We start from the raw sequence: 27,253 nt of genomic DNA, 5'->3' as shown, positions 1-27,253 counted from the left end.
TAATAGAAATGCAGCACTAATCAGTAATGGTAACCCTTTCGCTTTTTTTGATAGCTTTTGATAGCTTATCAAAAACACCATCTGTGGTACTGGGCAGGACACTTTGCCCTTACCTCCCCATCCTCAGCCTCCCTTTTGTTGTTGTTATTATTATTATTAGCTATTATTCCAGAATCCTCTTGGGTTCCTCAGGTTTTTCTTTTTTGCATCATTTGTTTTCATGCTCCATGCTGCTTTTTTTCTTGTGTGCTTGTGTTTGGAGGACAAAGCTCCTGCAATGCCCGTTCAACAACTTCTGGTTTTACTGGACTGCTTGAAGAGTTTTTTGGCAAGGTCATCTGCAGTGCACACCATAAAGCGGTACGAGCCTTGCGTGTAGAAGCAGCCAAGTCTCTAATGGCAGCTGCCAGAGCCAGAACATCTACAATGGAAAAACACGTTACAGGTTACGCTCGTATACACTGGCCTGGTAACATTAATACATTTTAAAAATTAGTACATTTGTTCAACCCATCGCTGGTATACAAAGTGTGCTAAAGAAACAGCTAACAAAATACACTGGTGTTGCATTGGTTGAATTCCATCAGTTAGCTGTTAACATCTCACACTAACAGCAACCATAACTGTGTCCAGAATTCAGTGGTATAACCACCACACCTGTGATGAAATAATTAAGCCTATTTAATTAATGTTACCAGAGGGGACTATCTTCAAGTATAGAATCGTAGGATCCAAAGTTGGAAGGGACCTCAGGGATCATTTGGTCCAACCTTTCTTGGCAAAGCATGACCTAGACCAGATCACCCAGCACCCTGTCCCAGCAAAATCTTAGAAAGTATTGAACACTAGGGAATCCACCACTTCCCTGGGGAGATTATTCCAGGGGCTGATTGTTCTCATTCTGAAAAATTTTCCTCTGGTTTCCAACTGATACCTCCCCAGAAGTAACTTGTGCCCATCACTCCTTGTCTTTCCCATATGATCACTTGTCGAAAGGGAGTATCCACCTTCTTTGTAGCCACCCTTTAAATACTGGAATATAGTGATAAGGTCTCCTCTGAGCCTTCTTTTTCAAGGCTGAACAAACTCATCTCTTTTAGCCCTTCCTCACACAGCTGCCTTGTCCTTGGATTATCTTTGTGACCCTTCTCTGGACCCTCTCCAGCCTGTTCACATCTTTTTTGTACAGCAGGGACCAAAACATGACACAGACTTCCAGATGTGGCCTGATGAGCGCTGAGTACAGTAGGATAACAACATCTTTATCTCTGCTGGAGATGCCTTTGCAGATGTAACCCAGCATCCTGTTGGCTTTTGTTCCCCGCAGCTGCACACTTTTACTGAACAAGCAGAGTTAGTAAAACTGCCCACTCAATTCCAGCCAGATAAGCTTAATGCAATCCTTTTTAACTCCTTTATCTTCCTTGTGGTGATACCAATTCCCACCCAACCTCACAGTGAGGAAAGGCTCACTGCTGAACTTGGGATATATAAGCACTAACAGCAGAACTCAAACATGTTTCATAGTGAAGAAAACATGCTAAAGGCTTTTCTGCATGTGATTTAGATTGTACTTAGACAACAGCAGCACATCTCTTCTTCAGAAACGTAACTGCACTGCAGATGTTATCACTAACAGTAAATGACTAATTGCAATTTTTCTAACTCCAAGTAGGATACAGGATGGTTTAAATAATGCTTCCATACACCTTTACTATGAAGCATTATCAAAAACACAGTTTGTAGGAATTATTTTATTTTTTTTTAACACCTATCTGTCTCCTGGCTTATGCCTGGGGCTAACATTGTTACACAATTTTAGGAGTAATTTTAGAAGCTGGTTTGCATCTAGGACTATCATTTTTAAGGATATGACATCATGATTGACACCTAACTTGTGAAAGCAAAACATATTGACTCTCTTTACAGTCTATCTTCTCCGTCTTACATGGAAGAACTATCCCATACATGTTGCTGGAAGCCAAAGGAACACCACATCATGGCAGCAACAGGAAATAAGACAATACAGGACAGCGCTGAGTAAGGATCCAAAAAATGGATGGGAGAAGGCAGGAGATGTCCATTCCTCTTTGGAAATAATTCCCCGGGACACAGGCATTTTCTGAATTAAAAATAATACGATCTTTACCTCCAAACCCTGAATTCCTATATGTATCAGCTGTATGATCACTATACTGAATAGCATGTTATCACTCCCACTGTGGTGTTGAAAGGGAAAGCAACTGTCCTCATTTTGCATTACTTCCACATAAGTATATATTGCTGCTACAAATTATTCTGGCTTTACTTGAGCAGATACTGGAATTCACGAAATGCAATTTCTGGTGGTTTTGTGATTTAGGTAATTAGACATAATCAATTAACAAGGCACCAACTTTTTTTTGGTGTGTTTTATAAGCTGAAAAGAAAGAGTAGCAGTAACACTAATTAAAAAAAAAATTAATTCAACTTGTTAAAAACACATACATTCTCACTTTTAGGACAACTACTTAGTTATATGACATCACCAGACAGTTTTTACTGCTCTTAGTGAAGAGGAAAACGTTTCAAAGTATTTAAAGTACCAATGGAAAAGCAGAAAAGAACAAAAAAACAGCTTAAAAGTTGTTTAAAAAGTAACAGGTGTAGGTTTACACTTTTTTTTTGCTGCAGTTACAATAATTGCTGCCTATTTCTAATTCCTGTATTTCAAATGGCCTATTTCTACAATTAAAACTTTCAAAAACCTTTTAAAACCAAAGGAATGGAAACCAGTTACCTTTCTCATTATTATAACGCAGTGCTCGCTGTCTCTGTGGATTAGCAGCACTAACAATCTCATCCTTACGCCTCGCCTGTGTTACATGAATGGCTTCCATATGGTGTTTCAATGTAGTGGATATGTTACTGTGTACAGGGGTACCACGAAGCCTTTCCATCTTTCCTACTAAGGTGAGCACCTGCCAGACATTGAAAACACCAAAAATCACTAAACATATATAAATCTTCATTAAACAAATGGAACAACAAAAAGAAATGCAGGAATTGGAACTCAAGAAGACTTACCCTAGCTTGTTCTCTTAACTGGTCAACGATCAAGCGATCAACTCGTGATGGGTTAGCAGGAAGGCGGGACATGGGAGTGGTATTTGAGCTTGATATGCGCTTTCCTGGGAAGTTTCTTGCAAGGTCAGCTTCAGTCTGAAAGGGAAATAAATAGCCATTGTACATGTTTGAAATTACTACAGTATTGCAAACCATATTTTGGGGCCATTTAGAATTTTCAAATACATTAGAAGTGCACTTCCTATCTTTACTTCTGACGGCATCTGCACAACAATGCTCCCAAACACTTGTTTAGATGTACAACCAGCTGCCAGGAGACTGAAAATACTTCTGTAATTCAGCTCCACCTCAGAGTACAATGCTCACTGGCAGCTTTACAAAGCTGTACAACTTTATTTTAATCCATCCCGGACACAGACCACAGGCAAAAAAAGTCTTCTGCAGCACCCCAGGTATGCCTTTCAAATGTCACATAGTATGATTATTATCAAAAGAAACAAGTGATCACACCAACATAAGCTGTATTTGAAGTGTATCAGGATTAAGCCAGATTTAACATAAAGTGGTATCAGCTCTGAGAAGGTCACACAGCTGCTAAACTCCCCACTGAGAAAGGAACTGGTCAAACCACTATACAGTGCAGGAAGTGACTAAACATCACCTACTTTTAGACAGGAGCTTCTTACACCTGAAGTAAAAAAGACACAATTAGCTAATGATTCCCTATCTCATACCTTCTTTTAATGTTCAACAGACTCAGGAGAGAAAGAGTAGTACAACATTGCAGTTCAAGGCAAGGTTAAGTCCACATTCATACTATATCCATGTTCATACTGAAAATATGTGCTTAAGTTCATTTCTTTTTGGTTTACTGACACATCCATATTATTTAGTCTCTGCCCTCACCTAACATGAATTAGAAGAGCCAGCTGACTCCACCTGTATTCATCTCAGAAGCCTGACATTCAGAAAAAAACATAAATTCGTATGACACGAGGTGTTCAGGTATTTAACAACTAATAAGCAATTTCCAGTATTAATCTTTATGCACATTTAATATCACAGGCAATTCACAATGTTTTTTTTAAATGTGAGATGCCTAGAAAGGTGAGATTTATACAAGTTAATAGGTAAGTTCACTGTTGCTGTGAACTCCAAAGCAGTTGCCCTGAACAGGTTTCTGAGAGCTGAAAGGGTTGACTGATTAGACAGATTATATAGACTTATATGCAAATCCCACTGGGGGGAGTTCTCTGTCAACACTTTTAATAAATTAATGTAGGGTGAGAATATCAGAAGTCTGAGAATGTCAGAAGACAGACCCTTCCCATACACATAGGTACAAGTGAGCTATAGCATTCTTCAAAACTGTACCTACAAGCAGGGATTAACACAGCCCAAGCACATTATTTTCAGGCAGTCAGGATGCAGTCAGCCCCTTGTGAGGAGTTATTATTTTGGCTGTAGGAATGTGAGCCATGTTATGGCAGCTGGGACAGAGAACAGTTTATACTGTTAAAGCTAACTGCAGGTGTAGCCTATAACTACAAAACCTAAGGACTGAGGAAGCCTGTGTAGACACTAGGCTGAAGTTGGATCACTGAGAATGGACTAGATCCAAGTTAGTCTAATACAAGAAAGACACTACTATATCACTGCCAGGAAAAACAAACAAACAAACAAACAAAACTACAACAACAAAAACAAAACAAACAAAACCCAAACAAAACCCCACAAAACAAAAAAAAAAAAACACGAAACAAAAAACCAACCAACCAAAAAAAAAAAACAAAAAACCACCACAAACCCAAAAAAGAAAAAACCCAAACCAACACACAACAAAAAAAAACAACCAACAAAAACTAAAACATACCACAAAAATTTCTCTCCTTAAACAGAGAGCCTGGGTACAGAATACTTGAGTTAAAGATTTAGTTGGAGACAACTATGGGACAAGAAAGGAAGAGAAATCCAGCTAACTAAACCGTGCAACATGAACCTTTAAGAGCATTAAGGGCCATAAACCGCCAGTACTTTACAAACCACTTGTGGCAGTGAGGGCCATGATATATCATCATATCATCTAGAGTCATGGCAAAGGCCTATGGAATTAATAACAAATAGATAATGACTTTTTATTGACCATATTAATAAAAACCATCCAAGCTAACAGTAACTGAGTGCTTTGGCCAGTGACATTGCTACATTTCATGTAGCAAATATAGAAATATAGAAATAAATTTCTATAGAAAAAATAGATACACAAACACAGAAATGTTGTATTCCAAGGGAAAGTGATTCAGACACTGAAACTCAAAGCCACACACAATTTAAAACCAGTCGTGCCAAACAATACGAGCACTGTATTTAAAGCAGATGCTGCAGATGTTGTTCTAGTTATTTAAAACTAACAGCGTGATGTCAGAATTCTCGCTTCCTCCAAAGGACTGACAGCTTCGGCAGGAAGTTTGGTCAGTTGTGTTTTACCTTCTTTCTCTCTTTCTCCAAAGCTCTCCACTGCTCGTAACACTCCTCCAGTCGGATGTGAAGCTCATTAGCAGGTCCACTGCGATTTCTCAGAGGTCTGTACTTGTTAAATGGTGTTGGAAAGGCAAAGTATGGTGCAGCTATTTCTCCACAAAACAGATCATTGATAAAGGGATACAAGTGGCTTAAGTCATCGTAATGAAAAAGATCAACAAGTTCTGAGAATGGAAATGGTGATGGAGGGAAACTGAAATTATTTGCTGATGAAAACATGTGAGAATTAAGTGAAGGAAAGCCAGGATTTTGTTTAAAATCAGACATCAATGGGAAAGAAGGAAAAAAAGAAGGATTGATGAAATCTGACATGTTACCACCATTCTGTTCATGCTTTTTTCGGAACATATTGAATTGCTGATGATTTGGGGTTGTATATCCAAAATGAGGAGTCCAATTCCTTCTGCCTCTTTTATCATCTTTATTACTATTTTCTTGGGTCTGTTTTTTTGGAAATCTGTGATATTTTTCAGGGTCTTCACTTACAGCATTTTGTTGGGTTAACCGGTCAGATGGAAAATCAATGGGGCATTTGTGGTATTGCCCCTCCTTATTAGGCAATGAATTGTGCTGCAATCGTCCAATCGCTTTCACTTGCTTCGCATTTTCTGAGATGGAATTAGAAACTCCTAAATTTTTAGAAACACCACTTGATATTTGTGACCTTTCATCCTTCCCTGAAGGGAAGACAGGTAAGATCTGTGGGTAGTAGGACTGCATTACAGACTGATGTGTGGGATAACCAACAGACATGGCTGAAACCCCTGAAGACAATTGCGGACTTGTTACCACTTGCTTTCCACGTGGGATATCTGATGTAGCTGTTTTCCCATCCAGCCACGTACATCCATGGTATGATGAGTAACTCCCATTTTGCATCACATTTTTTAGAGATAAATCATATTCTGATACCTTATGAGAGCATTCTTTGGGACTAATATGGATCTTACAGTCATTATTATTAAGAGCATCCCCCGAAGTAAAGCTATGATGACCATTTTGCACATGGGTTTCCTGTGCTGTTTTGTCAGCTCCTCTAGAAAAAATATTCTCTTTAGGGGGTTGATTGAAAAAATATGGTGATGGATGAATAGATGACTGTAATTTATGAGCAGCTGTAAAGTTTCCATATCTTTTAGAAAACAAGTGGTTGCCCTGAGACACTTGATCCCAAGAGTCATCAACAGGCTGATTAGAAATATCAGGGGAATACTTAGCTTGTTCTTGAGTACAATTTTTCAGAGCTTTGCTTCTTGCTCTTTCAGTTTTCCAAATCTCTTTCTGAACGCTAGTGCCCTCTTTAACTCTTTTCTGAGAAGAAAAAGTGCTAAAATTTGAGCTGTTTTTGTCATAGTCTCCATTTAACCTTATGTGGTCGTAACTGCCCAAATGCTGATTATAGTCTACATTTTGAAATGAAAATCCTTCTTGATGAATTGCATTATTATTTTGCGAAGAGGAATTGCCAGGGTAACTGTTCTTCAGAATACTATCAGGCTGAGTGCAAGGGCCAGATGGAGAAAGCCAAGACTGTATGAGATGAAGATCTTCCAAACCTCTGTGTAACATCTCCACATCATGTGGCTTCTGCAAGTGCTCCTGACAGCAGTTCTGTGTACCCATCACAGTTGAAAAATCCTGATTTTCAACAGAGTGCTTAGATGAGAGTCCTGAGAATTCACCGTTGCTTCCAAGGTCAGATGCCCACATAGGTGGAAACAATCTTGAAAGAGAATTCCTGTAACAAAGTTAAACAAGCCTCCTGTAATAGTTTAAGAAATTTCTTACATTAAAGCAGTTCATGTATCACTGTCATTCCCTCAACGTGCATGTTTCCCCCATTACATTCGTGGCTAATCGTACACAGCCGTCCTCTAAAACATAAGCTGTGGAAGTATTCCTGCTGTAGCTGAGTACATGCTATGTGAAATCTGACTACTAATGCTGTTCTCTAATGTTTATAATCTGTATATTGAGAACTGCAGAGTTTATTCAGATTTATTAAATATTTTAGATTTGACTGTATTCAGTCAACACCCTACCAGTTAAAATGAGATTCTTCCCTCTCCTCCCAAATGCTGTAGGTTGATAGAAGACTAGAAAATTTGCATTTCTAACAGTTTGTTGCCTTATTTTTTTAATGGCAACTGCAGTAAAGAAGAACACCTCTACATTTCAAGGGGTTTTATAAGACCTTCATTACTCAACACTGTGAAAGAATTAAAAATGTGTATCTGTGTGATAAAGGACAAAAGGCCATACGCACATATAAGAACTTTCAGATCAAACTTACCATTCTGTAACTGGTTCTGGCTTGCTTGGCTCCTCTAAAATGCTTGACACTAGCCCAAACATATCAGGGCCACTGCCAGAATAAGAAAGGTTTACTGGTGCCCTAAAAAAAAACCAAACCAAAAAAAGCCTAGAAAGTCTTTTTCTCCTTAACAAAACAGGCAAAAGGAAAAGTAAAGCATTAAACCTTTGATTTATTTCAGCAGCATCTTCTAAGTGTTCTGCATTTAATGTAATCTCAGGACACATATATAGAAATCTCCTCCTGCACTCATGAATTCTATAGCTTAAATGAAGCAGAACAACTTCCCTAACTTCTTGCTTTACCAGACACTTCTCAAGCTGTTAAGTGAAGAGTAAGGAGCAGCAAAAGATTTTTCCCTCTTTTCAAACAACATAACTTAGTTTATAGACATTTCTTCACATCTTGAGTGTGTCCGTCAGAGGATTAATATGATCAATCTTCTCAAAATCTCAGGGATTCTAAATTATCTATTTCCATAATTCAATAACTGTAATTTTAATCTCAAAACATTTAAGTTATATTTAAATTGAACCACTTTTTAACCCCCTTTAGAAAGAAGTTGGTCAAAACTGTATTAAATATTCCAGATAAATACCAAAGTTGCTCAATCATCACTACTCTTACACAGGCCCAACTTTTACTTAAGGTGCAAAATGAGATCTTTAAAGAGCTGTTTAATGACATCTAACTCTTACTCAGCAGTTAATTAAAACATCACACCATTAAGATCTCCTTCCCTCTAACATGCATTGTTTTGCTCCAATAAATTTCACTCATCATTCTATTCTCACTCAGCTGATTCATTTCATTGTCCCTAAAGATCTTTCAGTCTTCCCTGGTGTCAGCTTATCCCAACAACTACATCCTCTGCTAATGCTACCTCATAATTACTCATGCTGATTTTGCTGATTAACGACTATAAAATGTGGGATAAACTACTACAACTATCACCTTGTTAATCTCTTGACACAGTGAAAATTAGACAGTTATGCCTTACTAGCTTTTAAGACCTCACCACATTTTGACTCCTAACGACCTTATTATTTACTTTCTGACCATTCAGTTCCTTCTGGAAGGAATTTGGTGTGTGTTTTTGTTTAGGATACACGTAAGTGCAAGAATTCTTGAAAATGTTTTATGAATGTAGAACTTTAACTGCTCCTTGATCACTAGATCTCTTCTTTGCTTTTGTCAGATGGCAAAGTTTTTTTTTTCCTTATTTTTTGTAAGGAGGCCTATTTATTTCCAATTGCTGCAACCAAATAGAGATCAGATATGAAAGCTTGCATCTAGATGATGATTTTCAGCAAGGGACAGGTCAATTTACAATGTGGCATAGAAATTAAAATCACTGGCCATTTTAGAACCACATACAGGTCAGAAGGAAGCTGGAACGACTATAAATGAAAAAGATAATCTTAGGAAAGAACAAGCACAGGACAGCATTGTCTAAAATTGCCCAAACAGATTTTACACACTAGATGGACGTGAGATGAAATGTTTGTGTGTTCCTTCTGGTACATGCACCAGAAACATTAAAATGCAATTCAAGGCGGGAGAAACTGAACACTTGACAAATCCTATTTCTTAATGCAATCACTTGTTCAAACAAGGGACTAGAAACACCCCCCCTTGCCTTTTGTCTCAAGCCAGCACTGTTTGCTACCAGCAACATGAAAATTCTTGGTAATATGACATGTCAGGAAGCATCTTGTAAGGTAAAATCTCAATATACCCTGACAGGAAGATACTTCCCATGAAACACACCAAAAAAACATGGAAAAGAAGTCAACTACATTCCTGCCTTCTGGTCTCTGAATAAACTACCCTCCATCAATCACAGGACAACTGAATTCAAAACCAAAAATCCCAGTGTAACAGTCATTCAGTTTTCTCAAGCCCAAGATAGGCAACTATCCTTTCTGGTTTGTACCAGAAAACACTTGCTGTAATATCCCTTAGTTCTGCATCATCAAGGAATCAAATCTTTAGCTCCTAGTTCCTTAAGAGAATTTTCTGCCTAGCAAGGCAGAGCAACATAAAAAGAATCCACGAATAACCAGCACACAGGAAAGGCAAAGCCATGCCAAATTGCTTACAACTATACCAAACAGAACACAAACGTCCAGCCTGGCACCAAGTCTGTGGCAGCAAGGAAGCCTGCTCTTGCAGACAAAGAACAAGAAATAGGACAAATGAACCAAGACCTACAGCTCCTCACCAAAACTTCCAGGATCAACCTCCAAGGCCCTCCAGGGTGGGAGGAGGAGGGCTGCAGAAGGTGAAAGATCAACAGGCAAATGGAAACGGTACCTTTGCCCCATCTGCGTGCTGTTCCAGCTGTTGTGATTAACTTCAGAACTGAAGCTGAGGAGAAGTCCACAGCCTTTGAGACAGACATTAGATGTGTTGTCTTCATCTGGGGAGATACTGCATTTGCTACCTTTTATTTGCTACCTTACAATAATCTAAAGGCTGCTTTTAAGAAGAGATTGTATATTTTTATTAGTGGATTGACACTCAGAGCTTAAACTTCACACTTACAGCTAGTACTAAAGCTATATAACCTTTTTAAAAAAATGTAGTGTAACTGTAGTGTAAAAATGTAGTGTAACTGTAGCCTTTCAGCATCTTTTGAAGCAGTGGACTCCCCTTTCTCTTCACATCAGACTTCCTCTTTCTTACTAGGCAAGCGATAAAAAAAACTGCAGTGAGACTGATACTATCAATGCTAACAGCATCACCACAGTGTCAAAAGCTGCTGTGCCAGTCTGTACCAACCAACCCCTCAAAAGCAGTATTAGGTTGCCAGCACTTGGCATTAAGATGGAAAGAAGAGAGAGGGAAGCCTAATATGAAATCATGGTTTACATTTTAAGGCTGGAATAGTTCTAATGTTACAATTTCAATGGCTGTGAACAAGCCATAAAATCACCAATATGAAGGAGAGAACCAATTATTTCAGTGGGCACCTCCCAGTTTCTATAATCATTCCCTGTTCCTTGCAACCCTTGTATCATTCATGATTTTTTAAAAATCACTCCTCAGCAGAGCTGACTCACCAAAACTGAAGTTTTATTTACTCCCCACTGACATGGAAACTTTCAAACCCCTGTCCAGCCTCACTGCCCTGCTCTGCACCTTTACTAATTCTACTGCATTATTAAGACTGGATGATCAGAAGTGCCTGCAACAGTAAAGAACTGGGCAGAGTGGAGCACTCCAGGGGAATAAAAATGTTTCATGATTCAAGTAACAAAGACCCTTTGCATTCATTCAGCATCCAAAACGGCAACTGATTTTTTTTTTATATATATATAAAATCAAACTTGAGTGCATTATATCAAGGGGAGACAGAAGACCGGCATATTTTCAAGAGTAGTGGTATGTATATTTATGCTTTCAGTTGCAGAGGCACCACTTACACTTGACCTGTGCCTAACACTCTCTGCATTGCTCATGTTCCAGGAAACACTCTATATTATCAAGCAGGATCATAACGAGCTATGGTACTGAGGGGTGGGAGGCATGGAAGGAAAGTATTTTCCTTAAGGAGTTTTCAATTACATATGGAATTTTCCCGTTTCATTCCCTAAATGTAGTATTCTTTCCAAATTTTAAAATGTTTTTACATGTAAACATACACATCTATACACATACAGACCCCCTACCTTTTTCACAACCGTTATAATAACTATTACAGAGCAAAAAAAAAAATTCATTGAGTTTCTAGTTATCCCAGAATCAATTCCTAAAAAGATCCAGATTCCATTTGCTCTGCTCCATAATATCAGTATTCCAGAACACCACCATAAGATTACACCAAGAATGCTCATACCGTTTCTTTGTGCAGTCCTGAAAAGAAGTTTTAGATCCAATATCCTCTTCACATGTTGACCAGTTACTATACATATGGGAAGATTCTAGCGGAGGTGGTGTACCAGTAATTGCTCCTAATAATGGGGAAAATAATTGAGTGTCCATTGTTTGTTTCTTGCTATTTACCTATGTTGAAAAGACAAAGAAACATTTTTAACATCAGATGTTTACATAAATGAGCAGTAAATGCAACAAAGCAAACCCTTCCTTTTATATCTTGAGCTACATAACTTTTCAGGAAAACAGAATGTAGCTATGATAAAAGGATAGAGTATAAAATTGCTGCATCCTCTGCCTTAAAGTAGGCTAAAAATAAATGATAATAAAAAATTACTTACTGTACAATAACACAAATTGTCTACAGGTTTCACATTGTAGGTGTCTGCATGTCACGTTCACAAGCTCAGAATCTTCTGGCCTAAATGACCGGAAATGCACTTATCACAGGCATACACATCCCTTCTGAGAAAACAAGGGGAAGAGAAATTATCCCTGAAAACAAAATATTCCAATAAAGTGCCCACAATTAGCACAATGAAACACTTCTAAACTCCACAGAGAAAACATGGGCAAGGAAAGCCATCTGTCTTTAAGTGATGGCCCAGAAAAGACAAATTATTTATTCAAAGAATACATAATAAGGAATCTAAAGAACATGGGGAACCGCACCTCACACAGTATCTCATTGCTATGACAAAACCTGTGACTGACAAAGGTTTACGCTGAGTATCAGAAACCTACTTTGAGTTAGAAGGAAGCTCTGGCATCATCTAGCCTAAATCCCTGCTCAGAGCAGAACCAGTTAGGTCAAGCTACTGTGTTTTTGAGATCCCACTTGAAACCCTAACACCTTTCCAACCCTAACTATTCTATGATCTAATTTGAGTCAGGAGGCACTGACTCCTATGACCCTGTGGAGGTTAGACACATATTCTGTAACATTCCATAAAAACGCACCATCAATATCTGCATTATTAAATAAGAAACAACAACAACTTCCTGGCCCAGAGACTAAATGACACAACAGTGCTCTTACCCTGCAGCAGAGGAGTATGGTGGTATCCACATTATCTGCTACAAATGACTCCTGAACCACATACAAGTGTCTGACCAAGGCCAACATCTTAGCAGTATCAACAAGCACAAAACAATGCCTGAGCCTTGGTTTTGTTTCGTCTATTAAGAAGCAACACAGAGATAAATTATGCTCCTTGGTTACAGTAGAAAATATTTTCACATAAATTAAAAATAAGATCTGCAGCTAATGGATTTATTTATTTTCAGAGCCATTAATCACTGCTAATGTGAGCTGTGCAGGACAACGTGACTAAATCAGGTAAGGAGGTACTTCATGTACCCGAGATACAACCTTATCATTCAGCACTTCCAAACCACAGGAGTCTATCATTCTATCTAGTCATGCAGAATTTCAAAATAACTGAGGAATCCTTAGCTGGGCTGTACATATGAACTACTAACAAGATACGGTAAAAGGAAAGAGGGATAAAACTGTGTTGCCTCCTACAGGTTGCTTTGGTTTCAGAATTCTTCACTGAATTTCAGGTAGTCACAACAACTAATAACCTAATGGCTTTACAGAGAAAGGACTGACTACAGAGGCACAGAGGTGTTTCACTCAGAATGAATTAAATGCTGCCTCAAAACTAGAAAAAGTTAAAAATAAGTTAAAAAACAAGCGATGACAACTCCAGTCTTCAGTAGGGCTTCACTTCATTCTTTCCACCCTGCAAATCATGGGAAAGCTGCTGCTTTAACTGAATTACCTCCTAAAACAACAAAAAACTTACCATATCCAAAACCTGAAGAGGTTTATCTCAATGGATCTTTTTTTCTCCCAAAGCACAACAGATACAGCTTCTGCTCTTTCATGTAAAATGCAAACATGCATGTTCTAAACTCTCTCCCTCTGTACGAAACTGAACACACTGTAAAATCACATCTTCTAATGCATGCAGAGGGCTTTTAACTTCTGTAAGCAGATCATCGCAACTGAGGAGTAAGCCAACAGAAGCATTTACTAAAAGCATCCACTGTTTCCAAAAGCCTTACACAGTTCTTTGTATTTAGAAACTTTTTCAACATTTATTTGGGAAGAAATAAGATGGAAACTCCATTGGTATAATGTTAACATTTCAAATATAAATATGCATGAAGCTAAACAGTATCAAAGCTATCAGGCACTGATGGTATTACAGTACCTGAAGGCGAGTCCTGTGCTCCCACTACACGCTGATGCCCTTTTGATTCCTGGTTCCTTCGCTCCTGCTTCACCCAGGCTGCATGCTAAGGATCTGCTGTTACTATGTAGATGGACAAAGACCTTGAGGACAGCTCCTCTTCCTACTATCCTCCCATTCCCCAGTCAAGTGCCACACTAGCACAGCTGCCAGGCGGGACAAGGCAGATGCAATCTACGGATCTTAGTACTGGGCTGGATAAACAGTAAATTGCACCAGAAACAGAGTCCTGCACAGCAGAGAACACAGAACAGCTGAGGTCTGAGGGGACCTTGGGAGTCAAGGCCACTACTCTGAGCAGAGAACTCAGGAGCTTGTGCAGTCATGTCCTGAGCACTGCCAAGGACAGAAGACAACCAGACACATCAATGTGCCCACACTGTATCTCCAGACATAGATAGGAGACAAATTTTCCAGAAACACACACTTCTGCCTATCTACCACTGCTTGAGATGGACAGCTAGGAGACAGAGACCTATGACTGCTGGAAATCCGCTGTCTGAAGACTTAACTGCACTCTAAAGACAGCAGAAGATTCAAATATTATTTCTCATTACTGGAAATATTTTGTTTCTTATGCTGTCCAGCTAAGTACTGGAAACAATTCAAGGATGTAACTGTCTATTCTGACATGGTAATAGCTGCTGACAAAGCAGTGAAGGACCCTCAAGCAGACTAGAGAAGTTCTAGGGATTTTGAAAGACAACTACATTAAAACACCGCACATCTTTGTCTCTAAACATATGCAGAGATATGCATTTGACTGTGGATTACTCACTGGATAAGGAACTGGCTGGCTGGCCACACTCAAAGAGTTACAGTCAATGGCTCAATGTCAAAGTGAAAACCAGTGACAATGGGCATTCCTCGGGGGTTGGTGTTGGGCCCGATCCTGTTCAACATCTTTGTCAGCGACATGGACAGAGGGATTGAGCACCCTCAGCAAGTCACCAATGATAGCGAGCTGTGTAGTGCAGTCAAACACGCTGGAGGGAAGGGATGGGATTCAGAGGGACTTGGACAGGATGGAGAGGGGTGACAGTGCAAACTGCATGAAGTTCAACAAGGCCAAGTGCAAGGTCCTGCAGCTGGGTTGGGGCAATCCCAAGCACAAACACAGGCTGGGGGAGACTGGATTGAGAGCAGCCCTGAGGAGAAGGACCTGGGGGGTTGGTTGAAGAGAAGCTCCCCATGACCCAGCAGTGTGCACTTTCAGACCAGAAACCAACCGTGTCCTGGGCTGCATCACCAGCAGCGTGACCAGCAGGTCGAAGGAGGGGATTCTCCCCCTCTGCTGTGCTCTGGTGAGACCCTTCATTGCAGTCCTGTGTCCAGCTCTGGGGCCCCAACACATGAGATGTGGAGCTGCTGGAGCGAGTCCAGAAGAGGCCACAAAGATGCTCCAAGAGCTGGAGCACCTCTGCTATGGAGACAGGCTGAGAGAGCTGGGCTTGTTCAGCCTGGAGAAGAGAAGGCTCCAGGGAGACCTTAGAGCAAGAGGAGAGGGGCTTTTGCCAAGGGCACGCAGGGACAGGACAAGGGGGAATGGCTTTAAACGGACAGAGGGGAGATTGAGATGAGATATGAGGAGGAAGTTCTTCCCTGTGAGGGTGGTGAGGCACTGGCACAGGTCACCCAGAGTAGCTGTGGCTGCCCCATCCCTGTCAGTGTTCAAGGTCAGTTTGGACAGGGCTTGGAGCAACCTGGTCTAGTGGAAACGTGTCTCTGCCCATGGCAGGGGGTTGAAACTACAATGGTCTTGAATGTCCCTTCCAAACCAAACCATTCTGCTATTCTATATGATTCTATGCCAACTATACAAAGCGTTTGTGGTGACATTATGTCTATCTGAGGTACACTGCTGAACTACAGCACTGGGGGGGGATAGACTGAAAAAAAAGTTCAATAGGCCTTCACTCTCTGGTTCGGAGGTGAGAACAAAGGCTTACAGAAAATTTAACAATTCTCTGAAAGGACATATTACAAGCTTAAAAAAATATTATCAGAGCTAAATATTTGCTTCATTTTATAATTAGAAGAAATAACTTTTATTGACATGAAGTCCTGACAAAGTTGGGTTTTTTTTTCCAAAAAGTATCTGAGCTAAATTAGGAGAATGCCTTTTCACAGTCAGTTACCATCAAAAACTGCAGGAACTCACTGCTACGGAACATCACTTACAGATACTTTTCATAAACATCTATCATAACAATAAATACAGCACGGCACAGTATTATTACTTCTATGCTGAATGCATTCATCTCTGATTTCTTGGCAGGATAAATATTTGCTGTTTATTTCTTGTTTTTCTTGGCATGATACAGCAAACATAAGAAAAAGCACTCTTCTGGCTTTTTGACTTAAAACTTCTAGTAGGTCTTACCTACAGACATTTTAATTTGTAGCACACTGAAAAAGGCTAGCTTATGCAGGATGTGCTGATATTAATTCTCTGAAACTAGTGGGCAAGAGTAAGTAAGTCAGAATTCTATAAATTGCCTTCTTGGGGTACCTGGGAAGCTAAGCGGCAGAAGTAAAGAGGTGACAGGGGTATGCAGAAAACTAAAACCAAATGAGAAAATAGGTCAGTTATTCAGATATGTCTCAATATCAGGGACTAACCCTCAAAAATAGCAGATTACTGGATACTTCCTTCTAAATCCAATTTTGAAAATGCTTGTTGCAGTAGCAAAGGGAAATGTTATTTTCCAGCAGTCAAAGAATGAGGAAACATTTTTTCTGAGAAAATGGAATCAAGTCTGTTAGACCTTTCTTGGAGAGTTGGGTCAAAAATCATACAAGAAAGCACCACCTCAGACAGTGCATGGAGGGAGAAGTACATTTATGAGATGCTTATCCAATATACGGGGTTTATAGCCAAATTACAATTGAGAACAAACATAAGCCAATAGGCCATTTCTTCTGTCTGTTTTAAATGCTAGCATCTAAATACATTCATTTAATATAATCAAAGTTTTTTTTTTTTTTTTGGCCACGGTAAGTTCCAAGAATTATTCTTCAGTAGACCACGGTAAGTCTCACAAATGCCCTTGACAAGTGGCCCTCAAAGCCAGACTGAATGGGAACTGCTGGTTTGCACGAAGAGAGGATTACTCTCCTCCACTGAAACAGAGAGTAAAAGCTACTCCATCTCTAATGCAGCATCCTCTTGAGGTGCAGAGGACTTTTGTTATGTGGTTATTCAACAGACTTTATTAGAAAATCCCAACATATCATACAAGTATTTATCTCTGTTTACCTGAGCAAATTCACTTTTTTGGACTCACCTGTGACTTGGCATGAGTATGGGTGACACACTGTTTGACCATGTCTGTGTTACCAGTACACAAGTTGTCTTCTCTGAAGTATGCAGCATTGCTGTGCAAGCAGAAATTTATATACTTAAGAACAGAATTAGCCTAATTAAAAGCAATTAAAAAAAAAACAGGCAGTAATTACCAAGTCTGTCAAAGTTGTACTTTTTATACATGAAACTCATTTCTATCTACCCCTCATTGCTCCTCCTACCATCTCTCCATGTCACACCACCCATACCTCCTCCACAACCACCCACATCTTACATATTAGCAGAATATCGATGTTCACAGAATCACAGAATTGTGTGAGTTGGAAGAGACCTTAAAGACAGGCAGGGACATTTTCCACCAGACCAGGTTGCGCCAAGCCCTGTCCAACCTAGCCTTGAACACTGCCAGGGATGGGGCAGCCACAGTGTCTCTGGGCAACCTCTGCCAGGGCTTCACCACCCTCACAGGGAAGAACATCTTCCTCTGATCTCATCTGAATCTCCCCTCTGTCAGTTTAAAGCCATTCCCCCTTATCCTGTCCCTACCTGCCCTTGTCAAAAGCCCCTCTCCAGGTTTCCTGTTGGCCCCTTTAGGCACCGGAAACTAAGCTGTCTCCAGAATCTTCTCCAGGCTAAACAAGCCCAGCTCTCTCAGCCTGTCTCCATAGTGGAGGTGCTCCAGCTCTCGGAACATCTTTGCGGCCTCCCCTGGACTCACTCCAACTGTTCCAGGTCTTTCTTATGTCGGGGCCCCAGAGCTGGATGCAAAACTGCAGTGGGGGGGGTCTCACCAGAGTGGAGCAGAGGGGGAGAATCCCCTCCCTCGACCCGCTCGCTGGTCATGTTGCCGGTGATGCAGCCGAGGACACAGTTGGTTTCTCGACTGGAAGCACACACTGCCAGGTCATGGGGAGCTTCTCATCAACCAATCCCCCAAGTCCTTCTCAGGACTGCTCTCATTCCAGTCTCCTGCAGCCTTTATCTGCGCTTAGGACTGCCTCAACCCAGACACCACACCATGCACCTGGCCTTGTTGAACTTCAATGGTTTGCCTGAATGTCCTGAATTTGTAAACAGTTTTATTTTCTTCTGTCATTGCTCAAAAAGAACTCTAAGCAATAGGACAACCAACCATAGCACAACACCAGAACTTGTTTCATCAACAGAGAAAACCAATTGCTTTCTACAGATTTGTCCCTACCTCAAGCTCACGGTTAACAAGTGTTTTCCCCACCATATCCTCTCAGTCTTCCCAGGTCTCCCCCATCCTTCCCTATTCAGTGCGCCCTCAGCAAGTTTGCCAATGACACCATTCAGTTGTGGTTCAGTTGATACGTTGGAGAGAAAGAATGCCATCCAGAGGGACCCTGACACACTTGTGAGGTGGGCTGATGCCAACCTCATGAGGTTTAACCATGACAAGTGCAAGGTCCTACACCTGGGTCAGAGCAATCCCAGGCACAGCTACAGGTTGGGCAGAGAAGAGATTCAGAGCAGCCCTGCGGAGAAGGACTTGGGGGCGTTGGCTGACGAGAAAATTAATGTGAACCGGCTTCAGTGTGTGCTCGCAGCCCAGAAAGCCAAACATATCTTGGGCTGCATCAAAAGGAGTGTGACCAGCAGGTCGAAGGAGGTGATCCTGCCCCTCTACTCTGCTCTCATGAGACCTCACTTGAAGTATTGTGCGCAGTTCTGGTGTCCTCAACATAAAAAGGACATGGAACTGTTGGAACAAGTCCAGAGGAGGGCCACGAGGATGATCAGGGGACTGGAGCACCTCCCGTATGAAGACAGGCTGAGGAAGTTTGGGCTGGTCAGCCTGGAGAAGAGAAGACTGCGTGGAGACCTCATAGCAGCCTTCCAGTATCAGAAGGGGGCCTATAAGGATACTGGGGAGGGGCCCTTCTTCCTAGTGATAGGACAAGGGGTAAAGGGTAAAAACTTAAACAGGGGAAGTTTAGACTGGATATAAGGAGGCAATTCTTTCCTGTTAGGGTGGTGAGGCACTGGAATGGGTTGCCCAAGGAAGCTGTGAATGCTCCATCCCTGGCTATGTTCCAAGTCCAGGTTGGACAGAGCCTTGGGTGACATGGTTCAGTGTGAGGTGTCCCTGGCCATGGCAGGGGGTGTTGGAACTAGATGATCTTAAGGTCCTTTCCAACCCTAACTATTCTATAATTCTATGATTCTACTCATCCTGATGGCAACCAGCTAAGAGCCCACTGTGACATGACAGGGTAAGTAGGTCACATCGGGCGCATACAATCATGCAGAAGCCTTTCTCTCCGCAAGGACACTGACGTGGGTCTCTCCTCTGTGAGGGTGATTATTGCTGAGACGTCCACTCACCTCTCCCCCGATTTCGCTGAATTTGATGTATGGTTCAAAGCTCACTGGAGGAACAGCAGATTCCTCAACAACAGAACCATTCAATACGCTGAAAAAAAAAATCCCCCTAATTTTTCTCATCTTCCCATCAACACTTTTTAAAATTAACACTATAAACTTTAAACGAACCTTGTAAATATCAATCCTTCTCAAAACATTTACAGTCACCCTAATTTTGTTGCCTTCTGCCCCCTCATACCCTGTTCCTGGGTGAAGACAGGGATAACATTTTCCCCGCACATGTATGTACACATACACTTTTCATAGTCTTCTTCCACTGACCGAACAGAAACAGAAGCCTGACTCTGAATTACTCTTCTGCGGTTAATGGGAACGTTACTTATCTGAATGCCTGCTTTTTGAAGTAATACACATAGTAGTAACTTCAGGAGGATTTAGGTTGCACTTCCAGAGAGACACAATGTGCCTGTGTACACCCACTGATGCCATTGTGAACAAGTACCTAAGTTCCGGGTTTTGCAATTCCACATGCTACGGTTCATCTAATCCTCAAAAGGGAAAAAAACCCTTAATATTGTAGGGCGATCATGAGAAAGGCCTAAAAACATCCACCTGCATTACCTGAGGGTTTGCAGGTTCCACAATCAGGTTAGAGGGGAAAACTGTGGTTCAGTCTAAAGACTCGCACTTCTCTTTCACACACTCATTTTGAACTTCTTTCAGTTTTTTATATTTAGGCCTATCTGCTTTACAAAGCTGCATGGCAGTAAGTTTGCTGGGGTAGAGATGCCCAGTTGCTCCTCAAATCCACTGCAATAAAGCATCATCAGTACCTTTGTGAGGTACTTCTTGAGACAACAAAAATGCAACCTAAGCATACAGAACATTTCTGCAACATTTATACGAAAACTTAGGATGTCAATGACAAGAAATTAAGCACATTAAGCACTTGGGAAACCACACCACACAGAATTATTCTCTGGGAACTGTGGCAACGCATATGCAGCTACCATACCTTCTGCCTTCTTAAAGGGAGTAATTTCAGAAATTCAGATTTGTAACCTCCCCACTTACTGCAATTCTTGATCAATAAGGAATAACTTGCCAGCAAGTAGCTTAGAAACAAAGCCCTGATCTGCAATTTGTATAAACTATTAAAGAAAGGGTATCGACAATGTTTTTAATGTTAATTTTTGTGTATCTACAAGCACACTTACTGTGGTCCAAGGACACAAGTACTTCCAACACTGCAGTCCTACTATTCCAAGTTAAAAATGACTGAAGCTGCCTGCTCTCACTCTGGGAGCTTCAGAGACTGATTTTTGTTTATGAAAGCCTTAAGACCCTAATCCCCAGTTCAAACAGTAAACCACTCTTCATGAAATATCGACATGAAACTTTAAAAACAGCAAGCACAGCTTGGCTGCAACATGTCATTATTGTAAAGTTCAAATTTGGGACTGCTAAAGGATAAGAGACAGCCACCGTAAGACACCTATTACTGAACAGCCTACAACATTTAAAGTATCCAGTCAGCAAATGCACGTTTAAGTATCTGAATAACGTAATTAAAGTGCTCCACAGGCTCTACAGAAATATAAGGAATCTTAATGACAGCGATCTCTATACATTCACCTTCACTTCTGTTTCTTACCACATGTCACACCCCATTATTTCCTGGTAGCCCAGGGAAACACAAGGGACTATTAAACAAACAGGTGCAGAGATTTTTAACTGAACTTCTGCTCACTTTAGAGTTAACTTATACAAAGGCAGCTCAAGTGCATGACCTGTAGATGATGTCCTTTCTAAATGTGTTGCTGTAAAACAGGATTATTGGTATTAACATGTTCTCAGCATAAACTTTTTTGTTTAGGAATATAAAATTCCAACTGAAGTTCAAAGAATCATAGAATCACAGAATGGTCTGGACTGGAAGGGTCTTTAAAGCTCATCCAGTTCCAAACCCCCTGCCACATGGAGGGACACCTTTCACTAGAACAGGTTGCTCCAAGCCCCATACAACCTGGCCTTGAACACTTCCAAGTTCCAAAGTATTTTTCCCAGATTCATTTTGACAGATGGACTATCTAGTAAAGTTTGTACTCCAGTAAATCAAACTGTCTTCCCAAATATATTTTTAAACAAAAAAAGCTGAAATCAGCAATTACTGAATGTGTAGAAACAAACTCGCTGAAGTTACAAACAGGTATATGTGGCCAAAAAAATAGATTTTGCTTTTTAATTAGCTACACAAGGATTTTTACTCGCTGTATATCATTATATAGAGATTTGTATCTTAATTTCATGACTACCAAGATTAGATATAAGGCTACTTTTCTTACTTGACCTGATTCTCACTTTGTGAAACTCAAGTAGTAAGCAGATGACTTCAAACCTGCAGACTTGAACAAACACAGCACAGTGTCATTCTACGGAGCTAAACTGTTTCTAAGGAGAAATGAGAGGGGATCTATTACCTGCCTGAGATGTACATTTCTGAGAAAGGGTGATGGCAAGTATTCCCAAATTTCCCATCCACTCTGCAAGTCTCTCCTCACTGCTCCTGTTAGGACTCTGGTGGTCAACATGAGAGCCTTATGTTGGGAAAACTATGTTTTTGTCAAGCACTCTTGATATGCAAGCACTGGAAAGGCTGGGCACTACCAGGCAAATAAATCACTACACTTACTTTAAACTACAGCACTACAGCAGCCTACGCAAATATTACACTGCAGAAATCTCTTTGCTGAATTATTTCCCAGCTCTCTGAAACACCAGCAGGACTCCATGCACCTAGCACCCCTCCAGAGGAACAAAACCCATGTAAACCTCACCCCGTGGCAAGAATTAGCTTCCACCAACCCAAACCTGCGCAGATGTTACCGCCGGCTGTTCCCTGCCAGCCTTCCTCCCATCAACGCAGGCCCCTGGGAAGCAGCAGCAGCAGCACAGGCACTCCAGCACGACAGTTGTACACACCAGAGCTCTGCAGCAGCAGATTCCCGCCCCCCCCCCCCCCCCCCCCCGTAGCCCGCAATGTGCTGAACCAGTGCTGTGGCCGCACCTGGCTTACCTCCCCTAACATCGCTGCCATGGGACACACGCTACACGCCTCAGTTACTACACGCATACAGAAACTGTTGCCAAGCTGTGAGTAGCGTCTCTCCTCCACCCCTTGAAGCTGCAGGGCAAAAACAGCAGAAAAGCAGCAAGCAGGTTTCGGGCTGTGGGCAAGGAAACAGCCCCTGGTGACAAACTACCAGCACTGGCAATAAGCAATTACTCCACACAGCTGTTCCTAGACAGAGGAGTCTCCAAGCTGCAGCAACACTATGAGAAACAGTACAAATTGCTTGCCCTTACAAGTCACTTCGTGTTTTCTTCAGATACACACCCTTTCAAACACCTCTGCAGCAACTGAAATCCTCCCCTAGCAAGCAAAGATTACACTGCCAAAAGCCCTGCCACAGAAGTGAAAGAAACACCAAGCTTACATTTTGGGTCTTCTTTCCTTACAACCAGTCTCAGCCATGTAATGTCTGATGTCACTGGAGTACCAGTATGTGGAAGTACTATGGGAATTGTAGTTTTTTCCTCTGCAGGAGCAGCAAGACAGAGGATCCAGGACTGCACTATGAGCTTTGGGAACTCTCTGCTTCATGCAGAGGCTAGCAAGTACAGACCTACTGCTTTATTTAGCCAGGAAACTCTTCTCAGATGGGAAATCTCTCTGGTTCTATTCCAGGAAAGAAGAAACGCCTGTGGGAGGTTTTGAAATGCACCTTCTCCTCCTTCCCACACAAGAAGTCGTTTCTAAGCAATTACTATGAGGTGGTAACAGGCCTCCAAAACCATTTAAGCTGTCAACTTCCTGATAACCCAGTGAGGAAATGTTAATGGTTCTAAATACACATACAATATATGAATAATTACATTGTATTTAACAGTACAAGAGCTCTTATGACAAGTTTGACATCTCTTGTGATTTTGGTATCTCCACATAAAAATGTTTTTTTGTCACTGGTAGTGATGCACCCACCACTATTGTTCCTGTCTCCCCATCAAAAGACCCTCAAGCTGTCCTTTAACATACACTTAAGTCATTTGAGTTAAACCTAAAAAGACGCTGTTCATCCTGAACAGTAAAATTGCCCCTAAATCCATCTCACGGAATATGAGAAAGCTCCTACGAAAGCTACAAGTGTTACAGTGGAAATGAGAAAACCTCTTACTCTTAAGTTCTTCAATAACTTAATATAGGCAGGCCACAGGCAAAGGATCCTAAAAGTGAGGGGAAGAAAAAATAAATTACAACTTTCTACAAAGCTTTCCTCCATTGTGGAGGCATTTTCACTAAGTCACAGCAGCATCACCTTGCTCTGCAAAGCCCCTTCCCTCACCCCAGTGTAAAGTCTGACAGCAAACTGCACATTCCTTTGGCCTCAGCAAGACAGAGGGAATGGGAGGAAACCCAGACACCACTCCACAAAACCAGTTTAGGCATAAATCATTTGCGCTAGCCAGGGAACAGCATGTAACAGAAAGAACAAGATGACCTTTTCCAAAGGGCTCACCATCTATGTGAAAGCAAAACACTGTACAGGGAAACTGTTGAGAGAACAGTTTGAAGTCAAAATGCAGTGTACATCTTTGCTACCATCCAGCAGAAACTGTCCTCAAAACCCTACTCTTGTAAAGCAGCTGGAAGTAGTAGTTAGCTGCACCACTGGACGCCCCCTGAAGATTTCAAGGGTTTCAGCAACACCTATACTGAGAACGTTAATATCAACGCACAAATATTTATAAGGGTGTTTTAAACTTGATAACTACAAGTAATTCAGCGTGAAGATGATGCCTGCACACAAGCTCCCAGCAGCAACCCAGCCACAGGAGTGTGAATTCATGCAAGTAATAATACACTTAAACCAGCAGATTGCAGCGATGTTAATAACGCAGCAGAACATCTGCTTATACACTAGACTTAAGTATTAGCAGTCATTCTTCCACACCCTTCCCCACACCAGGGTAGCTTTTGGGAGGCTTTTTACTATAACAGGAAATATAAAAACTGTAACAGTTAAATCAAGAACTGCTGAAAAGGGGAAGGAAAAAAAAATATCGGGAAATATAAAAACTGTAACAAATCAAGAACTGCTGAAAAGGGGAAGAAAAAAAAAAATCGGGAAATGGGAAAAATATGGCAAAAAAAATCCAGAGAAAAAAAAAGCAGCAAAAAAAGGAACCTTTTTCCTGAAGCCGAACATTTCAATGTACTCCCCTTCACAGCCTCTGAAAAGGCCTCCTGCCTCACCCTACTGAGACTCCAGGCTATATACTACTTGCTTACTCCACGGGTCTTTTTTGCTCTCTTCCCGTGCACAAACCTCTTATTTTTAGTGTGCCAGACCCGCTCACGGCTCTGTTAACGCCCCAGCGCCCACAGAAATGACAGCGTACCACAGGCAAGTGTAACACAGCCTTGTACTTTAGCAGACATGTCCTTTATTTCACGGTCCTGCCCTAACAGCAGCCACGGGGGCTCACCCCCACCAGACCCGCAGCACCTCCTCCGCCCGGTTCCTCCCCTCACAACGTCCGCTCACTCCTCAGCTCCAAAGCTAAGACCGCAGCCCCAGCCCCGTCCCGGCGGCGGGGCGGCAGCGCTGACGCCTCACCTCCGCCCGGGAAGCCCCGTGAGGCCGAACGGCCAGAGTCACGGCGCGACCCGCCACCATCTTATCCTCCCCCTCCCGCCGTGAGGAGCCAGCACCGCCCCGGCCATTGCAGCCCCCCCCCAGCAGCCGCCGGCCCGAGCATCCCCTCTGTTTCCCATGTGCCCGCCCGCGCGGGGGCGGAGGGGAGTTAAGCGCGCACTCGGTCAACGGCCGTCGGTGGGAGAAACCACTGCGCGGGGGAAAAAGAGGGAGGCTGGATAGGGGAGGGGTGAACCATTGTGAAGCGGGACGGGGGAGCCGGCGTGGGGAGGAGAGTGAGGTGGAGCTGAGGCAGCGCAGGGAAGAGCCGAAAACATAGTCTCAGGAAGGGATTAGCCTCTCGAAGAGCAGAGCCTCTGTTTTCCAGCTGTATTAAGTATTAGACGGGCAGCTGAGCAGGTTACCTGACAGCCCCCCCTTAGCTGCCATGTTCGTCTCGTGCTGAGGAAAGCACGAAAAGCTGACAGAATTGCACCACAAAACGGTCTTGTTTCCCTCACGGGGTGGCAGAGGGGCTGTGTGTGTTTTATCATAGAATCACAGACTGGTTTGGGTTGGAAGGTACCTTAAAGCTCAGTTCCAACCCCCTGCCAGAGGCAGAGACACCTTCCACTGGACCAGGTTACTCCCAAGCCCCGTCCAACCTGGCCTTTTATTTCTCAATGTTTCCTCCTTCCTACAGCAGCAGGTGTTAAATGTGCTGCTGAGGACATTGCACCCTTCAGCTTACATGGTGAGCGGGTGGGTGGTTGTCCATCCCTTGTTGGCTGGTCAGCAGCGAGTTCCTCACTGTGCTTCACTCAGTCCCAACCTTTGGTGAAGGAGGTTTGCTCTGTTGGGGATCAGGAGCAAGGAAGACACCCCTACAAAATCCACCTTGCACTTATACAGCTGTACCCTGGCCTTCCAGACCAAGCTCACCACATAAAGCCATTGATGATGGCTGGTGGTGAGGAGCTGGTAGTGAGGGAGAATGAAGAATGAATGGATAATGCAGACTGGGGCTGCCCTCTCTGACTTCTGCCACATCCTTTCTCTGAAGTGATCGAGTGCAAATCTGTAACCTGCAGCTGTTAGCAACAGAAAAACCTTTCAAATATGCTAAGAAGGCAAACGTGTGTTTAAAAATGTGTTAAGAAAGCACCAGAAGAGATTCAGGACTTCCCCAGACAGAATAAACATTGTGTTTATTCAGGCTGTACGCATACCAGTACAATACAACTGTTCTGAGGAGACTCTGCACAATGGGAGACAGAGGAAAAGCTGCTCCTGGCAAAGCAGCATCAACACAAGCTGCACAGTCTTGCCTTTGTCACAGTCCAAGGATCCAGAAAGCACAAAGCACTGCACTGCCATTTATTTTTCCAGCAGAAAGACTTCGTTAACAGTCTTCAACCTGCCAAAGGGGTGATAAACAGTGTGAGACCTTTTTCCTGTCAGTAAGCTACTTCAAAAAGTGTTGTGTGGTGTGTCTTCACACAAGGTAGAGTCTCTTTCAGGTCAGTAACAAATTACTGATACAATAAACTTTTAATGCAGTATTTCACAGATTCATTTTACAGCAAGCATGTTTTTAACCAATACAAGCATTTTTCAGAGACAAGCTCCCTTTACAGTGACACTGGAACAGTGGCAGAATGTGCTTCAGATGTTTTTTGTTACAAATGCACATGCAAGCGGGGCTTTTTTTTGTCAGAATGGGGTCCTCCCTCCTGCTAAGCTCTCATCATGCCCTTGCACACACTCACCCTTGGTAACAGGTTTGTTGAAATACAAAAATACATAGGGCTCCTATAAGTTGCTACAAGTTGACAGGTTA

General features: G+C 42.0%; 1 protein-coding gene across 2 annotated transcripts; it reads right to left on the bottom strand.

Moving 5' to 3' along the window:
• Nucleotides 1-55: 55 nt before the first annotated feature.
• Nucleotides 56-17,662, bottom strand: LOC130593616 (meiosis-specific coiled-coil domain-containing protein MEIOC-like). Of its 2 annotated transcripts, XM_057398900.1 has the most exons (8): nucleotides 17,349-17,652; nucleotides 12,142-12,265; nucleotides 11,763-11,929; nucleotides 7,901-8,002; nucleotides 5,554-7,345; nucleotides 3,067-3,201; nucleotides 2,780-2,960; nucleotides 56-421 (listed from the first exon to the last, which is right to left on the bottom strand). In XM_057398900.1, the coding sequence occupies exons 3-8, from the start codon at nucleotides 11,906-11,908 to the stop codon at nucleotides 219-221; spliced, it is 2,559 nt and encodes an 852-aa protein (XP_057254883.1). In that variant the 5' UTR covers nucleotides 11,909-11,929; nucleotides 12,142-12,265; nucleotides 17,349-17,652; the 3' UTR covers nucleotides 56-218. The 2 variants fall into 2 exon arrangements, with proteins under 2 accessions (XP_057254883.1, XP_057254882.1); XM_057398899.1 differs by lacking the exon at nucleotides 12,142-12,265 and having other exon boundaries at nucleotides 17,349-17,662.
• Nucleotides 17,663-27,253: the final 9,591 nt, after the last annotated feature.

This window comes from Pezoporus wallicus, unplaced genomic scaffold (assembly GCF_028554395.1).
Source record: "Pezoporus wallicus isolate ANWC-B61680 ecotype Strahan unplaced genomic scaffold, APGP_CSIRO_Pwel_v1 contig_3487, whole genome shotgun sequence".
NCBI lineage: Eukaryota > Metazoa > Chordata > Aves > Psittaciformes > Psittacidae > Pezoporus > Pezoporus wallicus.
Note: the sequence above shows the minus strand (reverse complement) of the source record. Positions and strands in the feature narration are given on the sequence as shown.